The sequence below is a fragment of the Rhipicephalus microplus genome, chromosome 3 (assembly GCF_043290135.1).
Source record: "Rhipicephalus microplus isolate Deutch F79 chromosome 3, USDA_Rmic, whole genome shotgun sequence".
In the NCBI taxonomy this organism is placed as follows: Eukaryota; Metazoa; Arthropoda; class Arachnida; order Ixodida; family Ixodidae; genus Rhipicephalus; species Rhipicephalus microplus.
Genome location: NC_134702.1, coordinates 1,558,759 through 1,582,685, shown reverse-complemented (window position 1 = coordinate 1,582,685; position 23,927 = coordinate 1,558,759). Strand labels below are relative to the sequence as shown.

The 23,927-nt window shown below is 47.4% G+C and overlaps 1 protein-coding gene across 14 annotated transcripts in view; it reads left to right on the top strand.

The window, feature by feature from the left end:
- The window catches only part of Srrm234 (Serine-arginine repetitive matrix 2/3/4), a 357,763-nt gene that overhangs the window by 306,469 nt on the left and 27,367 nt on the right, over positions 1–23,927 (top strand). For 5 of the 14 annotated variants that reach the window (XM_037433937.2, XM_037433942.2, XM_037433932.2 and 2 more), the window contains one exon: positions 1,822–2,130. The exons of 6 other annotated variants lie outside the window; for them this stretch is intronic. In XM_037433937.2, coding sequence (XP_037289834.2) covers positions 1,822–1,909 — 88 coding nt within the window. In that variant the 3' untranslated portion in view covers positions 1,910–2,130. Of the gene's footprint in view, positions 1–1,786; positions 2,131–23,927 lie in introns of those variants that run through there. 3 more of the 14 variants (XM_037433945.2, XM_037433944.2, XM_037433938.2) reach the window with 1 other exon arrangement.

Genomic DNA, 23,927 nt, shown 5'->3' with positions numbered 1-23,927 from the left:
TGCCCAGCAATACTAATATTAATCATGCATGTTTAACCTGCTCTGATAAATGTGTACACATACTATACATGCGCAACTTGGCCTACGTTTGCTCCACTCAGACGCAGGGCGCGGGTTCGAATCCCGGCTGCGGCGGCTGCATTTCCGATGGAGGCGGAAATGTTGTAGGCCCGTGTGCTCAGATTTGGGTGCACGTTAAAGAACCCCAGGTGGTCAAAATTTCCGGAGCCCTCCACTACGGCGTCTCTCATAATCATATCGTGGTTTTGGGACGTTAAACCCCACAAATCAATCATTGCTCCACTCAGAGCTGTTGCTGTCCCTCTCTCAAAGAATTAGCAGTTCTATTGTGGTTGTGGTTTGAAACCCCCAATTTCTAAGGCATGCAGGTAGGAGTTGGTGAGACATATGAATGAACAGAAATGAGCATGCAGCATCATACACTACTGATTTGTAGAGTGAAAAGAAAACAATGATAAATCATGGAGCCTGTGATAGGGGGCTAGTTGATAGGACAAGGCAAAAAAAAGCTGCGCTTATCTATTTCTTTCCTTTATCCTATTCCTAAGCATAGCTTTGTTCTTTGCAATAATAACATGCAATGTTATTGAAAAAAAATATAAACACAAAGTAAACTAGATATTTGTTATGTATTATTTGCTACAGGTGGTAGGCCATGCAGATAGTAGACCAAGACTCAAGTTGCTTGAAGCACTGATGAAAGCTCAGTATGATACTTTATGGATGCCATATGATTCTACGACGTGTACTTCTGTTAAGTGTTTTTTTTTTTTTTTAGGCTTACATGTAATGCGTCCAAGGTGGGCACAAGAACAAGATATTCCCTTAATCATTTCTATTTTGCTCATACTAGAGTATCATTGCAATTTAAATAGCTTATCACTGCTGTTTATGCAATCTATATTTATCTTATGCATTTCAATTTGTTGGCTATCACTGCTGAATGTTCGAGCCATTGTGTATTTCCTCTCAAATTAGAGTGATATGGGCTGTTAGACACTGATAAAAGACTGAAATGCAGCCTTGTAAGCGAGAAGGCCGCTGTTGTAGAAGTGAGGGCCTCGTTGCGTCCAGTGCAGCCTTCAGATAGTGTGGGTGGATTTGAGTAGATTCACAACCACTTTTTTGTGCATAATTTTGACTGCTTTTAAACTTTTTTTATGGTTTCTTAGTGGTACAGCAATATAATTTGGTTGTAACTACATGTGTGCGCTGGCACTCGTAGCATCGCTTAACATAATGTGCACCATAGAAAGGTTATGGAAATATTGTCTAGGCTACAAGAAATAACAAATTCCCATTTTCACGAAAGCTCTTGGAAATGCTGCTTACGAAATTCAACCACTCTCTAATCTTTCCCCTAATTTATGCAGCAGTCAGTAATATGTCAAAGCTGGTGTCGCAGAGGGCACAGAAAAAAATAATGATAATGCCTTGTGTTCTTCCCTTTTTTTCATCATTTCACTAAATACGCTTTAACTAGACAACTACGTGTTGCTACTATGTAACCTTGCCTCCTGCATCCCGTCTGATTGCTGCTTATAAGTCTATTCTGGAGAGTCGCCAAGATGGCTTCAGCGCAGTTGTGATATTTGATGGCATGATATAACCAACAGCGGCAAAATTCTTTTAGTTTGCTCAGCTGAGTGTTTTGCATCTTTGTATTATTTTGATACTACATCGATTGCAATGCATTGTAATGAAAACACTTCGTGCAGCAGTAATCAAACAACTGACCTGGTTTTCTTTGGCTGTTTTCCTTTAGTTTTGCGTTTTCACTTCTGCTTGGTTTGGGTCCAGGGCTCCTGATGCTAAGGTGAGGTACAGCAGCAGCAGCCGAAGTCGAAGCAGCTCCCGACATGGCCGCCAGCGTCGCCGAAGGCGGTGACCTTCCATTTTTTTTTTGCCTTTGTTGCCTTTTTTTTCTTTCTCCCTCTCTCTCTCCTTGCTCTCCTAACAGAGGCACTAAAAGACTCCTGCCAAGATCTCATTGTTGTGCATAATTATGGCTTCTGGGAGGACACGGACAGAGATTTTACCTTTTATGTTGACAGCACAGTATACCTAGCTCTATCCAAAATGAGCGACAAATAAAGTCTTGGTTTCATACGTGTTCTGTTTTGCTTGTTTTTGGCACTTATTTTGTTACAACTACTTACTCATGTTGCACCTTAAGGCTGCACTAGAAGTTTTCATTATTGTGGATGCAACTACAATACTAGTGTGTGCTTGTTGCAAAACGATTGCTTCAGATGTGTGGGAAGGGTCGTAAATTTTGTCCCCTACCCATGGCGTACGCTTTTTTGTCTGCAAGCAAATCCCACAGAATGCATAGCATGGACACAGGTGCTGCTCTTCCGTTTTGTGCGCTTGGCACTAGGAGCCAATTATTGAGGTGCACGCTCTCAACGTAGTAATGCGGCAGCCGCATTGAAATAAAACATCCCTGCTGCTAAACAGCATTGTTTACACAGAAGACAAGCCATGCAGGACAGGAAAAGTACATTACTTGGTTTAATGTTGCCATTGTGAGTGCATACCTGGAGTGTGTAGGGATAATCCCACTCTTGTGAGCATGTTTACAAGTGAGCAGTTCTTGAAACGAGCTTTCAGTTCAGGTCGTATAAAACGGTTTTATTGCGATAGCAATTATATGTACACTCTCGGCTGGACTTTGCCGTTGGCGTCACTCACCGTATGTGTATACGTATTTATATATATAAAAATGCAAGAAAGAAAAATCCAGAAAAGGACTCTGGCGCCCGGAACCGAACTTGGGTACCCTGAATTGTGAGTACGAGGCGTTAACCACTGAGCCACCGAGGAGCACGTCCTTCACTGTCAAAACGGCAAGCTATTTATATCAGCCACTTACCGCTGCTGACGGGCATCTAGAGGAGAATTACCGTGTTTTCAGTATTACCAGCAGTGTGCGCGTCGCGCAGGTGTTCTGTGGCGTCGCCACATCGCGCGGCGGTGCGCTCTCTTGTCTCCCACGCATACTTTGCCCCGCGGAGAGGGAGCAGAGTAGACGCTCACGCGTGTGCTTGCTTATCTGGCGGTGAGAGGATCGTACGTCTTGGCTGGCCTCGCGCTTTACCTGGAACGATTCTCTTCTTGTTACCGGGTCAACGAAGGTCACTGCTATCTTTGCAGTCTGCGTTCGCGAAAAGCACGCGCTTTTAACGCGATAGCGTTAAAGAGCTTGGTTGCAGAAAACCCGCCACCGATGTCCGTCCCGTTAATTGTGAGCGAAAAATTGTCTGTGCGTCTGTGATAAAAAAATCAAGTTACCGAGATAGCTGCGGGAAGCCGTGTTCACGCGTGCGCGCGCGATCGCACTGGACAAGCCGCGCATTCGAAAAAAAAGTGCTCAAGGTCACGAGGCGTGGTAGTTTCTTTGCTCTACCACCCCTCCCTGCTTATATATATATATATATATCATCTTCCAGCGCTTTCGTCGAGACGAGAAAGATGCGATTGCAGCATGCGACAAACCTTTGTAACTCCACTCGCACTGGACGGATTCCTAAAATTGTTGCGGCGTTGAATTCGTGATGTAATAAGCTCCTCTAGTGAATTCATTCCATGGTTACTTGAAAAAGTGTTTCGGGGCCCCTTTAACGCATTTTGTTCAACACGTGTCACGACAAAAACGAGCCCATTCGGCGATAATAGCTGCGCTGGTCCAATCTACTGAATGCGTGTTTGTGAGCGTGCGTGTGTATGTAACAAAACATATGAATAAGTAAGCACTTAGCGGTTGAAGGGTACACTAGGGGCCGGATTTCGATATCGTGTTCAGCAAAGCTTAAGAGTCCCCTAATTTTTCAGACACAACGAAGTAACAAATGAGACGCTTATTCGCGTGCCGATAGTTATAGCGCGAGAACAAAACGACGACACAGAGACAAGAAGGACACGAAAGACACGAGCGCTTTCGTGTCTTTCGTGTCCTTCTTGTCTCTCTGTCGTCGTTTTGTTCTCGCGCTATAACTATCGTCATGCCATACCAACTAGCCCAAGCTGCCAGACCTCTACGTTATTCGCCTGCATCTACCTGTGAGTCCGTTTCGTGCGTCAAGACTAGCCAGTGGCAGGCCGATTAAGCGCGTGATTTTTTGTGTATTGTGGTGAAGCACGTGTTGGCCGTGCGCAGATTAGCTCGTTTCGCCTCCTTCGAAGGTGTGTTGGTATACCCTGCAGGTAAAATAGAAACTGGAAGCTCGTCAAGTCAACCGTGGCAAGCTGAGCTATTCGTAAAGCATGATGAAACGTGAAGGTTCGAGTTGCCTTGCTGAGCAGAAACCGGCTGCTTTACACAGACTTGACCGCGGCTGTACTCCTATGATACAGCCGTCACGTCGGCTTAACGCCAATTGTAGTAAAAGTACTATCCGCTGAAGTTCACTCATGTAATAGTGTCCAGAGATACCATCCTCGCGAGCACCAGCGCTTAAGCGCTGGCGCTCGTAAATGTGTCAACAGGTGATATGAATTCATATCAGCTGTTGGCACCTTTACGCAAGTGTAACTGGTTATATAAAAGATATGCGACTCTTTGACGTATGTCCTTCCGTGTGTGCATTTGCACATATTTACTGCACCACTTTGTAAGGTTTCGCTCAATGATACCCAAATAAGGTACGTGGTATCTGCCAAATTTTTCAAACTGCGCGCCTAACCAGAAATTCGTGATGTCACTTCTGTGCAGTGCAGGAGTTGTTTTGGAAGGTCGCGACAGCGTCCTCCTAAAGTTCCAACCACTGGCACGCGTATGCACACGCCTACGCGTCAAAAGCGTCAAGTCGCGCCTGTGGAGGAAAAGGGCGCGCAACCACTGGCACGCGTCAACCGCGTTGACGCCCGTACGCGTCACAACGCAGGGCTTAGACAGCTGCTCATAATGCGCAATTTTTATTCTTTTCCGTTTTCTTGTGCCAAGCTGCTCCAAAAGCATTAAAATCGCAAAAATTTCGCCGGACTGCTCTAAAACAGCCTCGAAAACTAAAATTTTGATGCCAACCTGAGCCTCAGTGGGAAAAAAAGGCCTAGTTTAACTGATAAAACGCACCAAATCGTGTTTTTTTTTTTTTCACTTTGCACCTTTAATCTCATTTAAACTGTTGCATGTATGCGTGACTGCGCAAAAATGTGCTGCCGTGCATCGATCGTGCTGTGTGTTCGGGTGCTACTGTCTGCTAGCGAGAACCACAGAGTCGAGTGACGAGCGTAGCGGTGTTGACTCTCTAGTTATTTGTTGTGCATTCCTCTGGTCGCTGCGGTTTTCATGTCAACGCTGCTGCGTGCGGTCACCTACGCGTGCGCGTTTGCCGTGAGCGAGGAACTGTAAACGTAGAGTCATATCCATGCATTTGACGCGTCTCCTGGATACTCTGTCGCGGGCACATGGGTTCTCGAACTGGGTTCCGTGAGCGACAGAATGCGTGCAACACATCCCTGCTTTACGGCAATTAGCTGCTGGTTTATTTAGACAAGCGAGTTCTTATTGCATTTAAAAAGGCTATCGCACGCGAAACCGCACATCGGTGTCTGCAGGTAGAGAGAAACACTTGCGAAGCCGTGGTGACACAACGCGTGGTCAAACCATTTCAAACGATATTAGCACCTCGGCGCTTATTTATTCGTGACTCGTGACGCGTCGGCGATTATGCGGCACAGTTTTCATGTATGGTGATTGTTGTTGAAACTCGCAACGAGCGTTTTAAAGGGCGTCGCTGTATGCGTGGCGGCCCTACGATGCCTCGATGCGAATGCCCTCCTAGGGTGAGGACAATCGCTTCGTCTGCTAGCGCAACTGCCATTTTCCTGCATCAGCCGGTCGCGAGGAGCGTTGGCGGGGAGCGCCTTGATAGCGGTGGCTCCTGCTTGCACTAGGCGCTTGTATTCTACTTTAGCTTTGATATTCATTCCTTTAACAGAGTAGATGATAAGCGAGAGTGAACACTCAGTGGCGCGTCCTCTAGTTCGAGAGGAATAGCGAAGGTATAGAGATTAATATTCTTTCTGTTGTAATAAGAGTTGACAATGGAGGGCAACTGCTCGTCTTCGTAGTTGCACCGTCGCCGCGGGCTTTCTGTCGTCGCGCTCACATATGGGCATAGCGGAGAGTAAGAGAAATATGCCAAAGTAGATAGCTGCTGTGTATATAAGTACGAATGCCCGGATCCTTACTACCATTGTCACTATTACGCGCCGCCTACACGATTACATGGTGACAAACTGTGTCATGCACTAGGTAATCAAAACAAAGACACGTGATGGAGTACAATCATTTAATACCGTTACGCAAAATATGTTATGAACAAGACGATTATGAACTGTGTGCTTAATTCCGTCGAGTTTTTTTTTTTTCTTTCTCATGCGTATGTGCATATAGGATACAAAAAGGCTTTGCTGTTAATGTAGACTAACACCAGCATGAGTTTTGCTTCCGTGACCTCCGACATGTATGGGTGGTTTCTGACGTTAATGTATGCGTAGCCTCAGTCTTGTGTAGGTGGCTACCAGCATCTTGCCTATTTCCTCCTTATGTTCTCCGTAAGTACTCAGGCATGACCGGTCTACATTCGCAAGGTATTCTGTCAGAGAGCGTATTGGCGACATCATCGTGTGCACATTTTTTTTTACTTATTTCCAAATACTGTTGGCCATAATCGCCGTAACAGGGTGGGTACAGTAAACATAAAACAAAAACAAGTACAATGTTTTGTATAAAAGACAGAATTTTTTTTAAATACACAAAGGAAAAATATTTAAACGCTGTTAATAAAAACGTACATACATTGTATTGTGATGGTGGTATAGTTTGCAATAAGAAGTAACTACGCGATGTATTTTCGAACATGGCAATATATGTACAATATTATAGCAACACTCAATGTTCACATATTTTTAATGCACTGTTCAAAGATTTCTATGTTCTTCGAATTCAGTACCGGTACTGCCAACTGATTCCACTCTTTTATCCTGCGTGGAAAAAAGGAATACGCATACACATCATGATTGCATTTAGGAACCGAATACACAAATTGATTGCATGATCTGACATTGCTGGAAGGCCTGGGAACAAGATAGGGTTTAGTTTGAATATTAAGGTTGTTAAGGTTGACGAAGGAGGAAGCAGGACGCTGGAGGATGCGAAAAACAGAACAGGGTTTATGTCATTATTTACACATATGTACAGAAAAGAAGGGATAGTGGTTTCACAAACCACGAGCGTGGTGGTTGAACGTTACATAGTTCAGAGCCCGATGTCCAGCACTCTGCCGCGTCGTTTTATGCCCTGTCGGGCTCCTCCTCTCCGAGTCGAACACCAATCACGCACACACAGGTGAGGGGGGGGGGGGCGAGCATGCAAGGTCCACGTGAACACTGCACTGTGGTGGCGCCAGCAGGGCTCTTCCTCGTCGTGTGTGTGCCGCTACTCGAGAGTTCCCACGATCCTGGCAGCCTACTTCAAAGGGTCCGCCGATTTTGTTCGCTCAATTAGCGGGGTGATTTGCGGTGGCCGCCGCGATCTCTTCCAGGAAGTTGCTGTCTTTGTTGGCCTCTCTCGAACAGTTAACGGCGTCTTGGCGACACGACGTCTCGTCCTCCGGCTAGCACGTACAATGCCTGACGAGCATAGGCAGTCGGCTGGTCGGCTTGGTGATTGGGGATTAGAAAGGAGCGCCGCTCCTCTGTCAGCTCTGGCTCCGGTCACAACAGCTTACCGTCGCCAGATGAATCACCGAGGTCATCGGGCACGCTGCTGCTTGAAGGGACGACAAAAGGTCCGCCTTTGCTTGCTGCTTGGTTTCGATAATCGCTCAAATACTTGACAGCGTCCGTCCGACTGGGCGCCGAAGGGATTGAGAGACGAATCTCCAGGCCAAACCTAACAGCTCCTCCGCCGCCCGGAAAATCTCGGCTGGCCAGCGCTCCCAACCGCTGGGCACGAAGAGAATGGTTGGTGACGAGGACGATGGCCTGGCTTTTCTTTCTCCAGCTGCGAACTCGAAACCAACTCCCAAACCAGCTAACAATGACTGACAACAGCAAGACGAACCACACAACACAATACCCACTGAAGTCAAGCACATTGGACCCGCTTAAAACCCTCCAGGCTTCTCAAGAAACACAAACAAAAGAGAAACCTGTACGCTAAAAAAAAAAAAATTTTGAGACAATTTGGTGCCGCCAAAGTTACAACAGTCATGGATGTGGAGAGGCTTACCAAAGATGGAACAAATTGCTGTGCGAGAAAAGCACACAAAGCCCCGCCGCGGTGGTCTAGTGGCTAAGGTACTCGGCTGCTGACCCGCAGGTCGCGGGTTCGATTCCCGGCTGCGGCGGCTGCATTTCCGATGGAGGCGGAAATGTTGTAGGCCCGTGTACTCAGATTTGGGTGCACGTTAAAGAACCCCAGGTAGTCAAAATTTCCGGAGCCCTCCACTACGGCGTCTCTCATAATCAAATGGTGGTTTTGGGACGTTAAACCCCACAAATCAATCAATCAATCAATCAGAAAAGCACACAAAGGCAAATACAATTTGGCCCGAAATAACCGTAATCACACTACTTCAAAACCAGCTTCCTACTATCCGCACTATGTTGCAACTTACTCTGCTAATTTTATGACTAACTTCTGCTATTCTATCATTAACTTAATGAAAGCTCACTATCTACAATGGTTATCGCACAAATGCGGCCTGAACCCAACTCAAGGTAACTGTGAGCATTATTCATTCTCTCAATTACACACTTAACGTAGTCGTGAGTGCCTACTTGTAGGACACCCTGATGCCAACGAAAACTCACTCACAACAGATCAAACTGCGTTTTTATAAATTCCTGAAATGTATTTCTAGCCTCAAAATTTTGGTTAACGCAACACTCTCAGCTCAAGTGATCATTTGATCCCTATAAGCTATCACTAAAATAAGAACGGGAAATGCAACTCGTGTACCAACACATTTGCTGGATGTAGTTTCATGTCAGCCCATGTTTTTAAAGAACGCACATTGCGGTGCGCCCTAGCACGACATCATACTCTCATCCAAAGAGTGTTTTAGCACACCAAGTGCGCAACTAACCATATGCCATTTCCCTGTAACTCAGCTAAAAACACTTACAATGCCCTTAGAAAATCTAGAAGGGAAAACTGTATCTAACACTATCCGGGGAGGGGACACAGGAATGCCACTTTAAACCCAAAATTGAGCAAACATGCTTCCAAGAAAATTCCTGTGTCTGACACTCCAGCTTACTACAGCTGTCCCGCACTTCAATCTCACACGCGGCGGTCATGGTCTTGCCGGATTGCGAGGACGCCCAAGGCAACAACGTGCACGTGCTACCAGCTGAACGGCAGCGTTACTTAGAAGTGTGGCAGCTTGGGCTAGTTGGTATGGCATGACGATAGTTATAGCGCGAGAACAAAACGACGACACAGAGACAAGAAGGACACGAAAGACACGAGCGCTCGTGTCTTTCGTGTCCTTCTTGTCTCGTGTCTTTCGTGTCCTTCTTGTCTCTGTGTCGTCGTTTTGTTCTCGCGCTATAACTATCGGCAGCGTTACGCCTCATTTGCGATTTCGGCCGTCCTCTGTCAATCCGGCGGAGGGAACCCGAGCAATGCAAAGGAAAGAGTGACGGTGTTCTATTTGGTCTAGCCGAGCGGTGTTTAGCTATTGTGGTCTTTCTTCTAGGACCACTTCGACACTCTTTTCCGTGAAAAGCTCTAAATCTCCACCGCGCATACCGTCGCGTGGACTCGCGTTGTTCACTACCAGTTCGCCGCTTGTGCCTTACTGCACGACACAAAGACCTTGTTGTTGAACTGGCCGATGACTTACCCTGGGCTCGTTCGCCCGGCCGAATGCCGCCTTTTATATTCCTTAGTCGTTCCGCTTTCTTGCGGCAACGTTTGCGACCATTTCCCCCACTACTAGGAAGTTCGCCTCGGGTTGCGTCATCGGTTGTTCTGCAGCTCAATGGTGCTTCTGCACCACCTGCCACACTACTTTGGCAGTTCGATTTCCTAGCCCTGTTGCCATGTCGCGCCGATTCACCTGTGTTAACTTTGTGCTCACGCACCCAACTAACCCGGCGCCTCCCATTTGATTTCATTTGCAAAGGACCCGCTGTTCCCTTTTCTTTCGTCCCGCAGTTCAGACGCATACAAATGAACTTTGACGCTGACGCAAAATGCCTAATCCTGCTTGCGGCGCTAATAGGCTTTAAACTTTTCTGAACATGCGTAGAGCTGCTTGTCTCACTCGCGGCTCTCCGACGTCTCTTGCGTATGCGCCGCTTCCTGCGACTCATCTCTGAGCCTACCGCTCGCAGCTCAAGGTCGCTAACGCTCTCACTGCACTCGTCAGCTGTCGACGCCGCGCCGTCTAAACGATTTTCGAAAAAATCACCTATTTCACGCTCTAGATCGGCGGACAGCTTGACGCTCTTAGGAACAGTGCAGCTGCTTTCCCTCAAACACTCTAGCTCGCATTGCTGAGAGCTGTCTGCTACTGCACTGATATCCCCGCTACCTACTTTCGCTGCTTTGGAGCTATCTCTGGTGTCCCTGCCTACTTCCACATTGTCTGCAAGACCCACCATCGCGACAAACACAGTTGAGGTCTGTGCCAGATTGTCTACAGCTATTCTAGCTGTTTCGCTTACAGTTAACTGGCACAGCACCTCGTCGCACTCGCTCTGGCCTTCGTCGGCCTCTCTACGCAGCGCAGCATCTTTCGCAGCTCTCACATTTGGTTCGTCTTCGAACCTGCTGCGCTCTTCACATGTGCTAGCCTTCTCTAAAGCTCTGGGCTGCACCTCACTCACTTGATTATCGCACTTCTCGTGCGCTACAGTTGCGGATGGCTGAATCTTCCGCCTCATTGCCTCGATTTTTTTTTTCTAATTGTTCGAGCACCAAGGCGCGTGCTCAATCACGCTCTTTTCTATCCCTTTCCCTTGCCTCTCTTTCGCGTTCCGCTCGTTCTCGTTCCCGTTAGTCTCTTTCGTTTCTATCCCTCCTTTCCTTTTCTTCTTTTTCTTTTTTCTGCTTTCGTTCCTCCATTTTCTGTTTTTGTTCTGCCAACCTTTTGAAAACTTTTAACGCGTATCCAATATCCTCCTCACTGGCGTTTTGCAAAATTAGCTCTAAAATTTCGGACCTGCCCGTTCCCTCCTTCACCTTAATACCCAGGTCTTCGCAAATATACAAAAGACCATCTTTTAGCAGTGTCTTCACCCCCATGATTGCCGTTGTACTTTGGTCCTGCATCTCACACAAATTTAGGGGATCCCTCTAACACACAAATAGGTGATCTCCCTAACTCACACACAATCCAGCTTCTAATAAACTCACACTCACAAAGTGAAGCCTGGAAAGTAAAGCAAGGACCAAGCACTCACCACAGCACAGCACCATGTCATGAAGTCCATCTCACCGCTGCCAACCAGTTGTTAAGGTTGACGAAGGAGGAAGCAGGACGCTGGAGGATGCGAAAAACAGAACAGGGTTTATGTCATTATTTACACATATGTACAAAAAAGAAGGGATAGTGGTTTCACAAACCACGAGCGTGGTGGTTGAACGTTACATAGTTCAGAGCCTGATGTCCAGCACTCTGCCGCGTCGTTTTATGCCCTGTCGGGCTCCTCCTCTCCGAGTCGAACACCAATCACGCACACACAGGTGAGGGGGGGGGGGGGCGAGCATGCAAGGTCCACGTGAACACTGCACTGTGGTGGCGCCAGCAGGGCTCTTCCTTGTCGTGTGTGTGCCGCTACTCGAGAGTTCTTACGATCCTGGCAGCCTACTTCAAAGGGTCCGCCGATTTTGTTCGCTCAATTAGCGGGGTGATTTGCGGTGGCCGCCGCGATCTCTTCCAGGAAGTTGCTGTCTTTGTTGGCCTCTCTCGAACAGTTAACGGCGTCTTGGCGACACGACGTCTCGTCCTCCGGCTAGCACGTACAATGCCTGACGAGCATAGGCAGTCGACCGGTCGGCTTGGTGATTGGGGATTAAAAAGGAGCGCCGCTCCTCTGTCAGCTCTGGCTCCGGTCACAACAGCTTACCGTCGCCAGATGAATCACCGAGGTCATCAGGCACGCTGCTGCTTGAAGGGACGACAAAAGGTCCGCCTTTGCTTGCTGCTTGGTTTCGATAATCGCTCAAATACTTGACAGCGTCCGTCCGACTGGGCGCCGAAGGGATTGAGAGACGAATCTCCAGGCCAAACCTAACAAGGTGTCCTTTTGATAAGAAAGAAAGAAATTTAAGTCGACCGACTTTCCTTCGATGAGCCAGCGTAGGCAATTCAAGCAACCGAAGCATTTCAGAAACGGAGTCACTTCGTAAATAACGCGATAAAATTAGCCTTGCGGCTTTTCTCTGTATTTTTTCAATTCGATTTATTAACCCCGACAGGAAGGGGTCTCATACTGCACTAGCGTATTCTAGCGTTGGCCTTACGTAGGTCAAATATGCAAGCAGCTTAACGGATGGTGTTGCTAGCTTTAGTTTGTGACGGAGGAACCATAACTTTTTTTTTCTCAAGCTGCACAAATGCTGTTCACGTGTGGTTTCCAGCTCAAGTCATTTGAAAAGATTAAGCCTAGGTATTTTATCGAGTTAGCTTCGTTTAGAGTTGTGGAATTCATCTCATATTGACATTTAATTGCATGTTTTTTTCTGTTCGTAACTCTGAGCATGACTGATTTGGATTCATTGATTTTCATTTGCCATTTAGTGGCCCATCTTTATACGATTCTAAGAGCTTGCTTAAGTGACGCCTGATCATTATGGTTATTGATTTCACGGTATATTAGGCAATCATCTGCGAACAACCTGACGGTTGTGTCGTCGCTTACGTCATTAGCAATATCATTTGTGTATATAAAAAAAGCAGGGGTGCCAAAACGGATCCTTGTGGTACGCCTTAAGTTATGTTTAGCAGATCCGATTTGTTGCCATTTATTTCGACTTATTGAGTCCGACCTGTTAGGTATGAGCGGATCCACGCTACAGCTTCATAATTTATATTCATTTCCATTAGCTTATTTATTAAGTTGGTGTGCACAACCCGGTCAAAAGTCTTCGATAAATCTAAACATATAGCGTCGATCTGCTTTCTGTTATTTAGTGCAGTCAAAAAGTCATTGTTTCTACCAATTGTGTAACAGTGGATAGGTTCCGTCGAAAGACGTGCTAATTAGAAAAAAAAAACGCCCTCTTGTTTTCAAGATAACCGTAGATTGATTTTGATATTATGTGCTCCAGAAGCTTGCAGCACACGCACGTCAATTAAATGGGCCAGTAGTTTCCTATGTCTTGCTTTCCACCTGATCTGTGTACTGGAACAACTTTTGCAACTAGCCAATCATCTGGGATTCGTTTCTGTACTAGCGATGCCTTAAATATAATCTCAAGATAGCGGCATACCCATTCTGAATACCGGCGTAAAAACGCATTTGGTATACCATCAGGACCTATGGATTTCTTATCTTTAATATTAATCAAAAGTGCTACAATACCTTCTTATGACACCTTTATCTCATTGTTGAAATGTATTGGGATTGTAGCGCAAAGGGTGAAAAATCATTTGCAGAACTATCAGTGAACACATATTGGAAAAAAGTCATTAAATCAAGTTGCAATACGAGAGAATTCCGTCACGAGTTCGTTGTCCGTTGACGTTTCTTGTGATACCGCTTCAGATGACTCAGTGATCATTTCCACTATGCCTGATGCGGCGTAAGGTACATCGGCAGGGTTGCTCACCCCTTCGTGGTTTAACCTGGGCACAGGCAGTGCTATTTCCCTCGGAGCAACTGAATGCAGAAAAATGTACAAACCAATTGTGACATCAAGCACTGGGTTCAAGGAAAACGCTAAGTTTTAGGGATTCAAAATGAAGAAGAAAGAGAAGTAGAAAGAGTGCAAAGAATGTGGTAAAAAATGCAGGGGGTGAAAATGACAGCAGCCATGCTTTTCAGCCTGAGTAGGTCGTTATAGGTGCGTTTCTGAGAAAGCTTAACGCTGTAAATAGTAGTCTAAAAGTTTCTTGCTCGCGGCTGGTCTGTAGGTGGCACGCGGTTCACATGTGCAGCTCGCACGTGTACGTCGAAATATAAATGCGTATGGATGAAACGTGGGGAAGTTTTCTGGGAAAGACCATTTGCGGAAAAAGTGACACAAGTATGAGGGAGGACGCGTAGAAACAGGGATTGTTAAAAATATATACAAGAAAATAAAAAGAAAATAATAATAAGAACAACAATAATAATAATGGGAAAACAGAAATTATAACGGAGAGAAGACAATGGTAAAATATATCATAATATTGTGGAGGTGGGATAACTATTACTATTTTGTACGGCTCTGATCTCAGACGCAGTGCTATGAAAATGTTATCTCTTTTTTTTTTTTTGTGTGTGTGTGTGTGTGTGTGTGTGTGTGTGTGTGTGTGTGTGTGTGTGTGTGTGTATTGTTACTGCATATGTGATTTGGGTATGAGCCTCTGGGTAGCGGGGAACAGTCACATTAGAGAGGAGGACGTTCGGCTAGCGAGATAGGCCTCCGGTGCACGACCCGTTCAAGACAACCAGTACGCCACAGTGTAATAAACCCATTTATGAACGTAACAGAGTGGTGGAGGTGCTGGGCACGTCGACGAACCACGGAGTCACAGCTGTCTGAACTTCGCCGGAGCCGTCATCTTGCCGGTCTGCCACCAACAACAACCGTCATGGCCGAGAGCGAAGGTCACGGTTTCTCAACCACGCAAAGGTCAGTGCCGGCTGCACCTCGGTATCGCTATATGGAACCCTGCCCGTTCGCGGGAAGAGCAGGGGAAGATGTGGATGCGTGGCTGACACACTACAAAAGGGTGGCCGGTACAACGGCTGGGATCCCACCGAACAACTGGGGTCTGTCGCGCTATTTCTCACGGAAACTGCCTTGACGTGGTACGAAAACCACGAACATTCATTAACGACGGGGCATCGCTTTGTCGAAGAACTCAAAAAATGCTTCGGCGACTCTGATGCGAAAAAGAAAAGCGCAGAGCGCACTTTGGCTCAAAGAGCCGAGACACCTGGAGAAACGTGTACCACCTACATAGAGGAGGTTCTGATACCCTGCAAGATCATAGACCCGCATATGTCTGAAGAGGACATGGTTGGACACCTTCTGAAAGGTATAGCAGAGGACGTCTACAATTCCTTGATAGGCAGGGAAGACCTCACTTCCGTCTCCGCCGTCCAACGTCACTGCCGTACTTTCGAGAAGCTGAAGACCCGTCGTATTGCCCCGAAATTTGGTAGGCTGGCAAATGTAACAACGGTCGTCAGCGTCGACATAAGCGCGCCTGCCGACCTTGCCGCTACTATCAGGGCAATAGTGCGCGAAGAGCTACAGCGACAAGACACACTGGTGGACGACACCATTCATCATCCGCCTACCTGTTCATCCTATTAACCGGCACCGTTCGCTCCTCTGCCACCATCGGTTTGTGTGACGGACTCTAGCGAAGCTGGGACTGCTTCGCCACGCCGAGACTCATTCGCGCCTGACCAGCGGTATGACCGACGCATTCGTACCGGCCCCGCTCCTCAGAGGCGGGCAGTTCCTGTTCAGCAAGCTGCTCTACTCCGTTCGGGTAGGCGACCTTTCACAGCGGAGCGTTCTCAGCAGTGGTTCGGCGAACGACCCCTACCCGTCTGCTACAACTGTGGCGTCGAAGGGCACATTGCCAGGTACTGCAACTACCGGCAGCCGCCGAGGTACGACCGCTCACCAAGATCGCACCTGTCCGCACGAGCACCAACATTCCCTGGAATCACATCTCTCGAGATAAGGCCACTGCGAAACCGTTCTCCGGCCTCTGACCGCAGTGTGACACCCCGCCAGCCGAACGTGGAGTGAGCGGAGATGTCTTACAACCTGCTGGTGTTTGCACAGTGACTTAGTTTGGGTGGCCAGAATTATATTGCTGATTTTGCTGTTCTCTTTCATTCAACGCATGATGTAATTCTAGGACTCGATTTCCTGAATCTTTGTGGTGCCACTGTTGATTGCCGCACAGGATAGATCACAGATTCAAATGTTCCAGTAGCATTTATGGAAAGCCCTGTATAGAAAGTACCCTTTGCGTGTCCATGGACACAATTGTATCACCCTTGTCTGCCAAGTGTGTTCCTGTCGTCAGTTCCCCTGCAACCGAGACGACATTTCATGCCATCGTAGAGCCCATTCACATCAGCTGCATAAAGAAGAATGTTCTAATACCCTATTGTACGCTGTCGGTTGTGCAAGGTCATACTGGTTTGTTGGTGATCAACGGCTCCAATGAACCTTCGGTACTGCCAGGGGGTCTACAACTTGCTAAGATCCGTCAACATCAGGTGTTCTCCCTTGCCATCCTTGCAGAGAGCAGTGATTCTCTGGATAAGCCCGATTCCAATCATTTGCACGCCAGGGACACCTCCATAGTGGCCATGATTAACAAGTCTCTTAGCACCAACGAGCGTAATGACCTGGCGAGTATTCTACGCAAGCATGCTGGGATTTCGCACAGCTACAGGCTCCACTGTCAATCCCTGTTTCTCGTGTAAAACATCGCATAAATACGGCATACCATAGACCTCTCCGACAAAAGCCATACCGGGTATCGCCTTCGGAACGCGCAGTGATAAATGAACAGGTTGGCTAGATGCTAAAGAAGAATCTGATTCAGGAATCATGCAGTCCGTGGGCCGCTCCCGTAATATTGGTCAAGAAGAAAGATGGAAAGTGGCGATTTTGCGTTGACTACCGCCGTCTCAACGCCATCACAAAAAAGGACTTGTACCCACTGCCACGTATTGATGATGCTATAGACTGTCTTTCATCAGCCTCCTACTTTTCGTCTGTTGATTTGAGGTCATGGTATTGGCGAATTCCAATGCACGAGAAAAACAAAGAGAAAATGGCATTTGTTACACCAGATGGACTTTTTGAATTCAATGTGATGCCATTCGGACTATGCAATGCGCCTGCAACTTTTGAGCGCTTCGTGGACAACATTCTGCGTGGTTCGAAGTGGGAAGTATGCATGTGTTATCTGGACGATGTTGTGATTTTTGGGCGCAATTTCTGTGAGCACAACACACACCTCGACCTCGTGCTGAACTGCCTAAGCAAAGCACGCTTAGTGCTCAACTCAAAGAAATGTCGTTTCGGAGAACGCCAAACACTCGTTCTTGCACACTTGGTGAACAAAGAAGGCATACGGCCAGATCCCGCAAAAACGGCTGCAGTGGAGGCGTTCAAGCAACCTCGCTCAGCGAAAGAACTACGCAGCTTTTTGGGCCTCTGCTCATACTTCCGTCGATTCATCCCTGGATTTGCCAATATCGCGCACCCAGTCACGTGCCTGCTTCAGAAAGGCGCGCCATTTGACTGGACTCCGGAATGTGCGTCCGCCTTTTCTGAGTTGAAGTTCCTTTTGACATCCCATCCGATTCTTCGACACTTCGATCCTCTGGCTCCCACAGAACTTCATGCGGACGCTAGTGGTGTCGGTGTTGGGGCCGTGCTGGTTCAACGCTTGGATACCAAAGAACATGTCGTTGCGTATGCAAGTCGCTCGCTAAGCAAGTCCGAGCGTAACTACACCGTCACAAAGCAAGAATGCCTCGCAGTAGTCTTCGCAGTGCAGCGCTTCCGGTCCTACCTGTATGGACGCCCCTTTACCATCATGACAAATCATCATTCGCTCTGCTGGTTGGTCAATCTGCGTGACCAATCTGGTCGACTGGCGCGTCGGGCACTCCGTCTGCAGGAATACGACTTTACGGTTTCCTATAAAAGTGGTCGTCGTCACGCTGATGCAGATTGTCTTTCGCGACTACCACTCTCATCGACGGACTGCGACGCGGGAAACTTGGACACCTACATCGCGCCATTGGACCTGTCGTTTCCTGATACCAATGTCTTTAATATTGAGCAGCAAAAGGACCGCACCATACAGGGGCTCCTTCCTACCGAGTCAAGCCCATCGGCGACTCGCTTCTGCATGCGCGACGGGCTTGTGTACAAAAAGAACTATGCTACTACCGGCTTACGATATCTTCTAGTGGTTCCGAAGAGCCTTCGCGTTTCCGTCTTGCAGGCCATGCATGATGACCCAACGTCTGGCCATCTAGGCACAGCGAAAACTCTTTGCTTGCTTCAAGAAAGATTTTACAGGCCGAAAACGCGCCAGACGACGGAACAGTACGTCTCTAGTTGCAACGAATGCCAACGCCGCAAGCGCCCTACAGTGCTCCTCCAGGGCGACTACATCCTATCCCACCCCCTAGAACTCCATTAGAGCAAGTTGGGATTGACCTTCTAGGTCCCTTTCCGAGGTCTTCTAGTGGTAATCGCTGGATAGTCGTATGTACCGACCACTTAATACGGTACTGTGAGACAGCTGCTATACCATCGGCAACTGCAGCTGACGTGTGTTTATTCATGCTGCGTTTTGTGGTTCTACGACATGGACCTCCTAAAATTGTTATCAGTGATCGTGGGCGACAATTCACTGCAGACGTGGTGGAAGAGATGCTTCGCCTATGCGCTTCAAGCTTTCGGCACTCTACGCCATATCATCCCCAAACAAATGGCCTGACGGAACGAGCAGGACTCTCACGAACGTGCTTTCTATGTATGTCGCCGCAGATCACAAGAACTGGGATGGCGTACTACCTTTCATCACTTACGCATTTAACACCGCACAGCATGAGACTACCAGCTACAGTCCGTTCTTTCTTCTGTATGCTCTGCCACCTCGTCATACCCTAGATACCGTCTTCCCGTTTTTGGACCACCATGATTCAGGTATATCCGAGATCGTCTGCCGAGCAGAAGCCCGACGTCTTGCTTACCTGCGCACCCTCGCTTCGCAAGATCGCTCGAAGACACGTTTTGACCGTCGACGTCGACACGTGGCGTATAATCGCGGAGACATCGTGTTGCTGTGAACGCCAAATAGGAACGTGGGTTGTGTGAAAAACTGCTTGCACACTATGCGGGACCTTATGTTGTTCTAGAACGTATAAGCGATTTAACTTACCGCGTAGCGCATCTTCATTCAAATGGCCGACGGTCTGCAAAGACTGAACTTGCCCATATAGCCCGTTTGAAGCGCTATATTCCCAGAGAGACTCTTTAACTCGCCCGGTGGGCTTCGTCTGCGCGGAGGGAAATGTTACTGCATATGTGATTTGGGTATGAGCCTCAGGGTAGCGGGGAACAGGCAGATTAGAGAAGAGGACGTTCGGCTAGCGAGATAGGCCTCCGGTGCACGACCCCTCCAAGCCTCACAGTACGCCACAGCGTAATAAACCCATTTATAAACATAACAATATATATATATATATATATATATATATATATATATATATATATATATATATATATATATATATATATATATATATATATATATATATATATATATATATATATATATATATATATATATATATATATATATATATATATATATATATATTGTTACGTTTGAATGAAATCATTCAAAGCGACTTACATCAAATCGAATCCTGGTGTTCCAATTCATTAATGAAACTCAATATTTCGAAATGTAAAGTTATGCAGATATCCCGTAAGCGCTCCAACAGTAATTACACGTATTCCTTAAACTCGATAGCTTTGTCCCTCGTCGAATCTTATCGTTATCTTGGTGTCACAATAAACAAAAAATTGACATGGTCCGATCATGTCACCAAATTAGCAGCCGACACTACTAAATCACTTGGTTACATCAGACGTTCCCTTTCCTTGTGTCCCTCATCCAAGCGAAAACTAGCTTACGAAACATTTATACGAAGTAAGCTTGAATATGCCTCAGCTATTTGGAGCCCTCATCAAGCATACCTCATTAACACTTTAGAATCGATACAGCACCGTGCGGCCAGATTCATCTCTTCTAGGTACGGCCGTGATGAAAGCATCAGTGCCATAAAGTCATCATTGGGACTCGAGTCATTGTCGTTCCGTCGGAAGATTGCAAGGCTGTGCTTGTTCCATAGGCTTTACTATAACTTCCCACATCTTCACGGTAAATTCTTTATCCCGCCAAGCCGTACATCTCGTCGCCTTTTTAACTCGTGCAGCATCCAGCGTTTGCACGGTTCTACGTCTTCTTTTAATCAATCTTTTTTGCCAACAGCCATTGCAGAATGGAACACTTTGCCAGACTGTGTTGTCGTTGAGCGAAACCCTATTGCGTTTAAGCAGTTGCTCACTGATCATCTTACGCTGTAAAATTCTTTTACACTGTTCTTTCTTTTCGCCTTTATATGCCTGATTCAAATTGTAACATTTTTTGTGCTTTTAAATAAGTCTGCACTTCTATGTGTTATGTTTCAGTATTGTGATCCGGTATGTTTTGTAACTCTTTATGTAACCTCCCCCCCCCCTTATGTAATACCCCGAGAGGGGCCTTTAAGGGAAAAATAAGTGATGGTGATGATGAAAGAGACTGGTAGACGTTGAAAGGGGCCGTTTATTAGGTCGTGAAGGGCAGCTCAGAAGCGGCCGACTGGTTAAAGATCCTCCTGGTCCTCTTCTTCCTTTTTCGCTCTCGGCGACAAGTGCGTTCACCGTATACGCTTCTTTGTCTTCGTGCATGTGCGCAACATTCCTCTCCGTGCAGACGAAGGCCGCCGGACGAGTCGGTCGAGTCAGTCGAGTTGTCGTGGCGTGTACAGTTTCAGGCGGGCAACATGAACCACTTGATTTTTGGCAGCTCGTCGACCACTCGTCGTGAGGCGAGCTATTACATATATAGTTGACCTCTGTAAGTCTGTCGACAATGACAAAAGTTCCATCGTAAGTGGCCAAAAACTTTTGGCATAACCCGCGCTTACGCATCGTAGTCCACAACCACACCAGACAACCACGGCGATAAATCACTGGTCGATGGTGAATATCATAGCGTGCCTTCGCTTTGTCTTGCGATGCTGATGTGCGTAGTCGAGCTATGCGACGCGCCTCTTCGGCGAGGCAGAGAGTCTCGGCGACAGTGACGTTGTCGTGATCACAGAAAGGTAATACTATGTCGATTGTGTGCCAGGGCGAACGTGCATAAAGCAAAAAGAAAGGGCTATAGCCTGTAATCTCATGCTTCGCGGTGTTGAACGCGTAAGTAATGAACGGGAGTACGTAATCCCGGTTCTTGTGGTCGCATGAGACATACATAGACAACATGTTGATAATGGTGCGGTTGGTACGCGCCGTCAGCCCATTAGTTTGGGGGTGGTATGGTGTCGAGTGACGCAGGCGGGATTTACATAAACGGAGTAGCTCCTCCACGACATCCGCTGTGAATTGTTGTCCACGATCGCTGATAATCAGGCGAGGTGGGCCGTGTCGGAGGATGACGTACAGTAACAAAAACGACGAGACTTCACTGGCAGTTGCGGAGGGGACGGCCGCCGTCTCGCAGTAGCGTGTGTGGTAGTCGACGCAAACAATTATCCATCGGTTGCCCTTAGCCGATTTTGGAAAGGGGCCCATAAAGTCAATCCCCACTTGTTCGAAAGGTGCGCTTGGAGTAGGCATCCGTTGTAGAAGACCAGCTAGACCAGTTGATGGAGGTTTGTGACGCTGACATTGCATGCAGCTTGCCACATAACTCTCAACGGACTTTTGCATACCAGGCCAATAAAAGCACTCTTTAGCACGGTGAAGTGTCCGCGCCAAACCTAAATGTCCAGATGTAGGGTCGTCGTGCATGACACTGATAATAACTGTTCGCAGGCTCTCCAGGACCACTAGAAGGAAACGCGCGCCACTGCTGCAGAAGTTCCTTTTGAACAACAGTCCATCTCGCATACAGAAACGGCGTGCTCTAGTGGAAGCGGATGCAGTGGCGAATAGTGGTGCTAGTTTAACATCCTTCCGCTGTTCTGCTCTGAAACTGGGATATTCCGGGAACGTAGGCGACGCAGACGCTACAAGCTGGTCAAGGTCATCGGATTCACAGTCCGCTGTGCTAAGTGGCATACGTGAAAGACAGTCCGCGTCAGCATGTCGACGACCACTCTTGTAAGCGACGGTAAAACTGTATCCTTGTAGCTGTAGTGCCCAGCGCGCAAGGCGGCCACAAGGGTCACGAAGGTTGACAAACCAACACAACGAGTGGTGGTCGGTTACGACTGTGAATGGGCGTCCGTACACGTAAGACCTAAACCGCTGAATTGCAAATAGTAGCGCCAGGCATTCTTGTTCCGTAACAGTGTAGTTTTGTTCCGGCCTGCTTAGGGAGCGACTTGCGTATGCGATGACGTGTTCGCGGTCGCCGTAACGTTGTACTAGGACGGCTCCAATACCTATGCCGCTAGCATCCGTATGAAGCTCTGTCGGAACAGAAGGACTGAAGTGCTGAAGGACGGGTCGTGACGTCAGCAAAAACTTCAATTGACGGAATGAAGAATCGCACTCTAGAGTCCACTCAAAAGAATTGTCCTTTCGTAAGAGGCATGTGAGAGGATGCGCAACATCGGCAAATTTTGGAATAAAGCGGCGGAAGTACGAACAAAGCCCCAGGAGACTACGAAGCTCCTTGACGGAACTCGGCGCATTGAATGCCTCAACTGCTGCTGTCTTCTGGGGGTCAGGGCGGATGCCATCCTTGTCAACGAGATGCCCGAGCACAAGCGTCTGGCGGTCTCCGAAGTGGCATTTCTTCAAGTTTAAAATTAGGCCAGCATTTCGGATGCACTTCAAAACAGTATTCAGACGAGAGTTGTGTTCATTGAACGTGCGGCCAAAGATGACGACGTCGTCGAGGTAGCAAATGCAGATGTTCCACTTCAAGCCACGCAGAATGGTGTCCATAAACCTCTCGAACGTTGCCGGTGCATTGCTCGGTCCAAATGGCATCACGTTGAATTCAAAGAGCCCATCAGGGGTTACAAAGGAAGTCTTTTCCTTGTCCTCTGGGTGCATCGGAATTTGCCAATAACCGGATCGTAAGTCTACGGAAAAAATAAGAGGCCGAATGTAAGCAGTCTATTGCGTCCTCTATACGGGGCAGCGGGTATACGTCCTTTTTAGTCACGGCATTCAGTCGGCGATAGTCGACGCAAAATCTCCAAGATCCATCTTTCTTCTTGACAAAGATTACCGGTGCTGCCCACGGACTGGCTGACTCTTGTACCACTCCCTTTTGCATCATTTCCTGCACTTGGTCGTTGATAATTTGTCTTTCTGACGTGGACACACGATATGATTTTTGGCGAATCGGACTTGCCGCGCCGATGTTGATGGTATGGTGCGTTCGAGACAGGGGAATAGGAATTACTTTGCCCTTCTCATCATCATCATCATCATCATCAGCCTGACTATGTCCACTGCCGGACAAAGGCCTTTCCCATGTTCCGCCAGTTAACCCGGTCCTGTGCTTGCTGCTGCCAATTTATACCCGCAAACTTCTTAATCTCATCTGCCCACCTAACCTTCTGTCTCCCCCTAACCCGCTTCCCTTCTCTTGGAATCCAGTTAGCTCCCCTTAATGACCAGCGCTTATCCTGTCTATACGCGCTACATGCCCGGCCCATGTCCATTTTCTCTTCTTTATTTCAACTATGATAGCCTTAACCCCCGTTTGTCCCCTAATCCACTCTGCTCTCTTCTTGTCTCTTAAGGTTACACCTACCATTTTTCTTTCCATTGCTCGCTGCGTCGTCCTCAATTCAAGCTGAACCCTCTTTGTAAGTCTCCAGGTTTCTGCTCCGTAGCTAAGTACCGGCAAGATACAGCTGTTATATACCTTCCTCTTGAGCGATAGTGGCAATCTACCTGTCATAATTTGAGAGTGCTTGCCGAATGTGCTCCACCC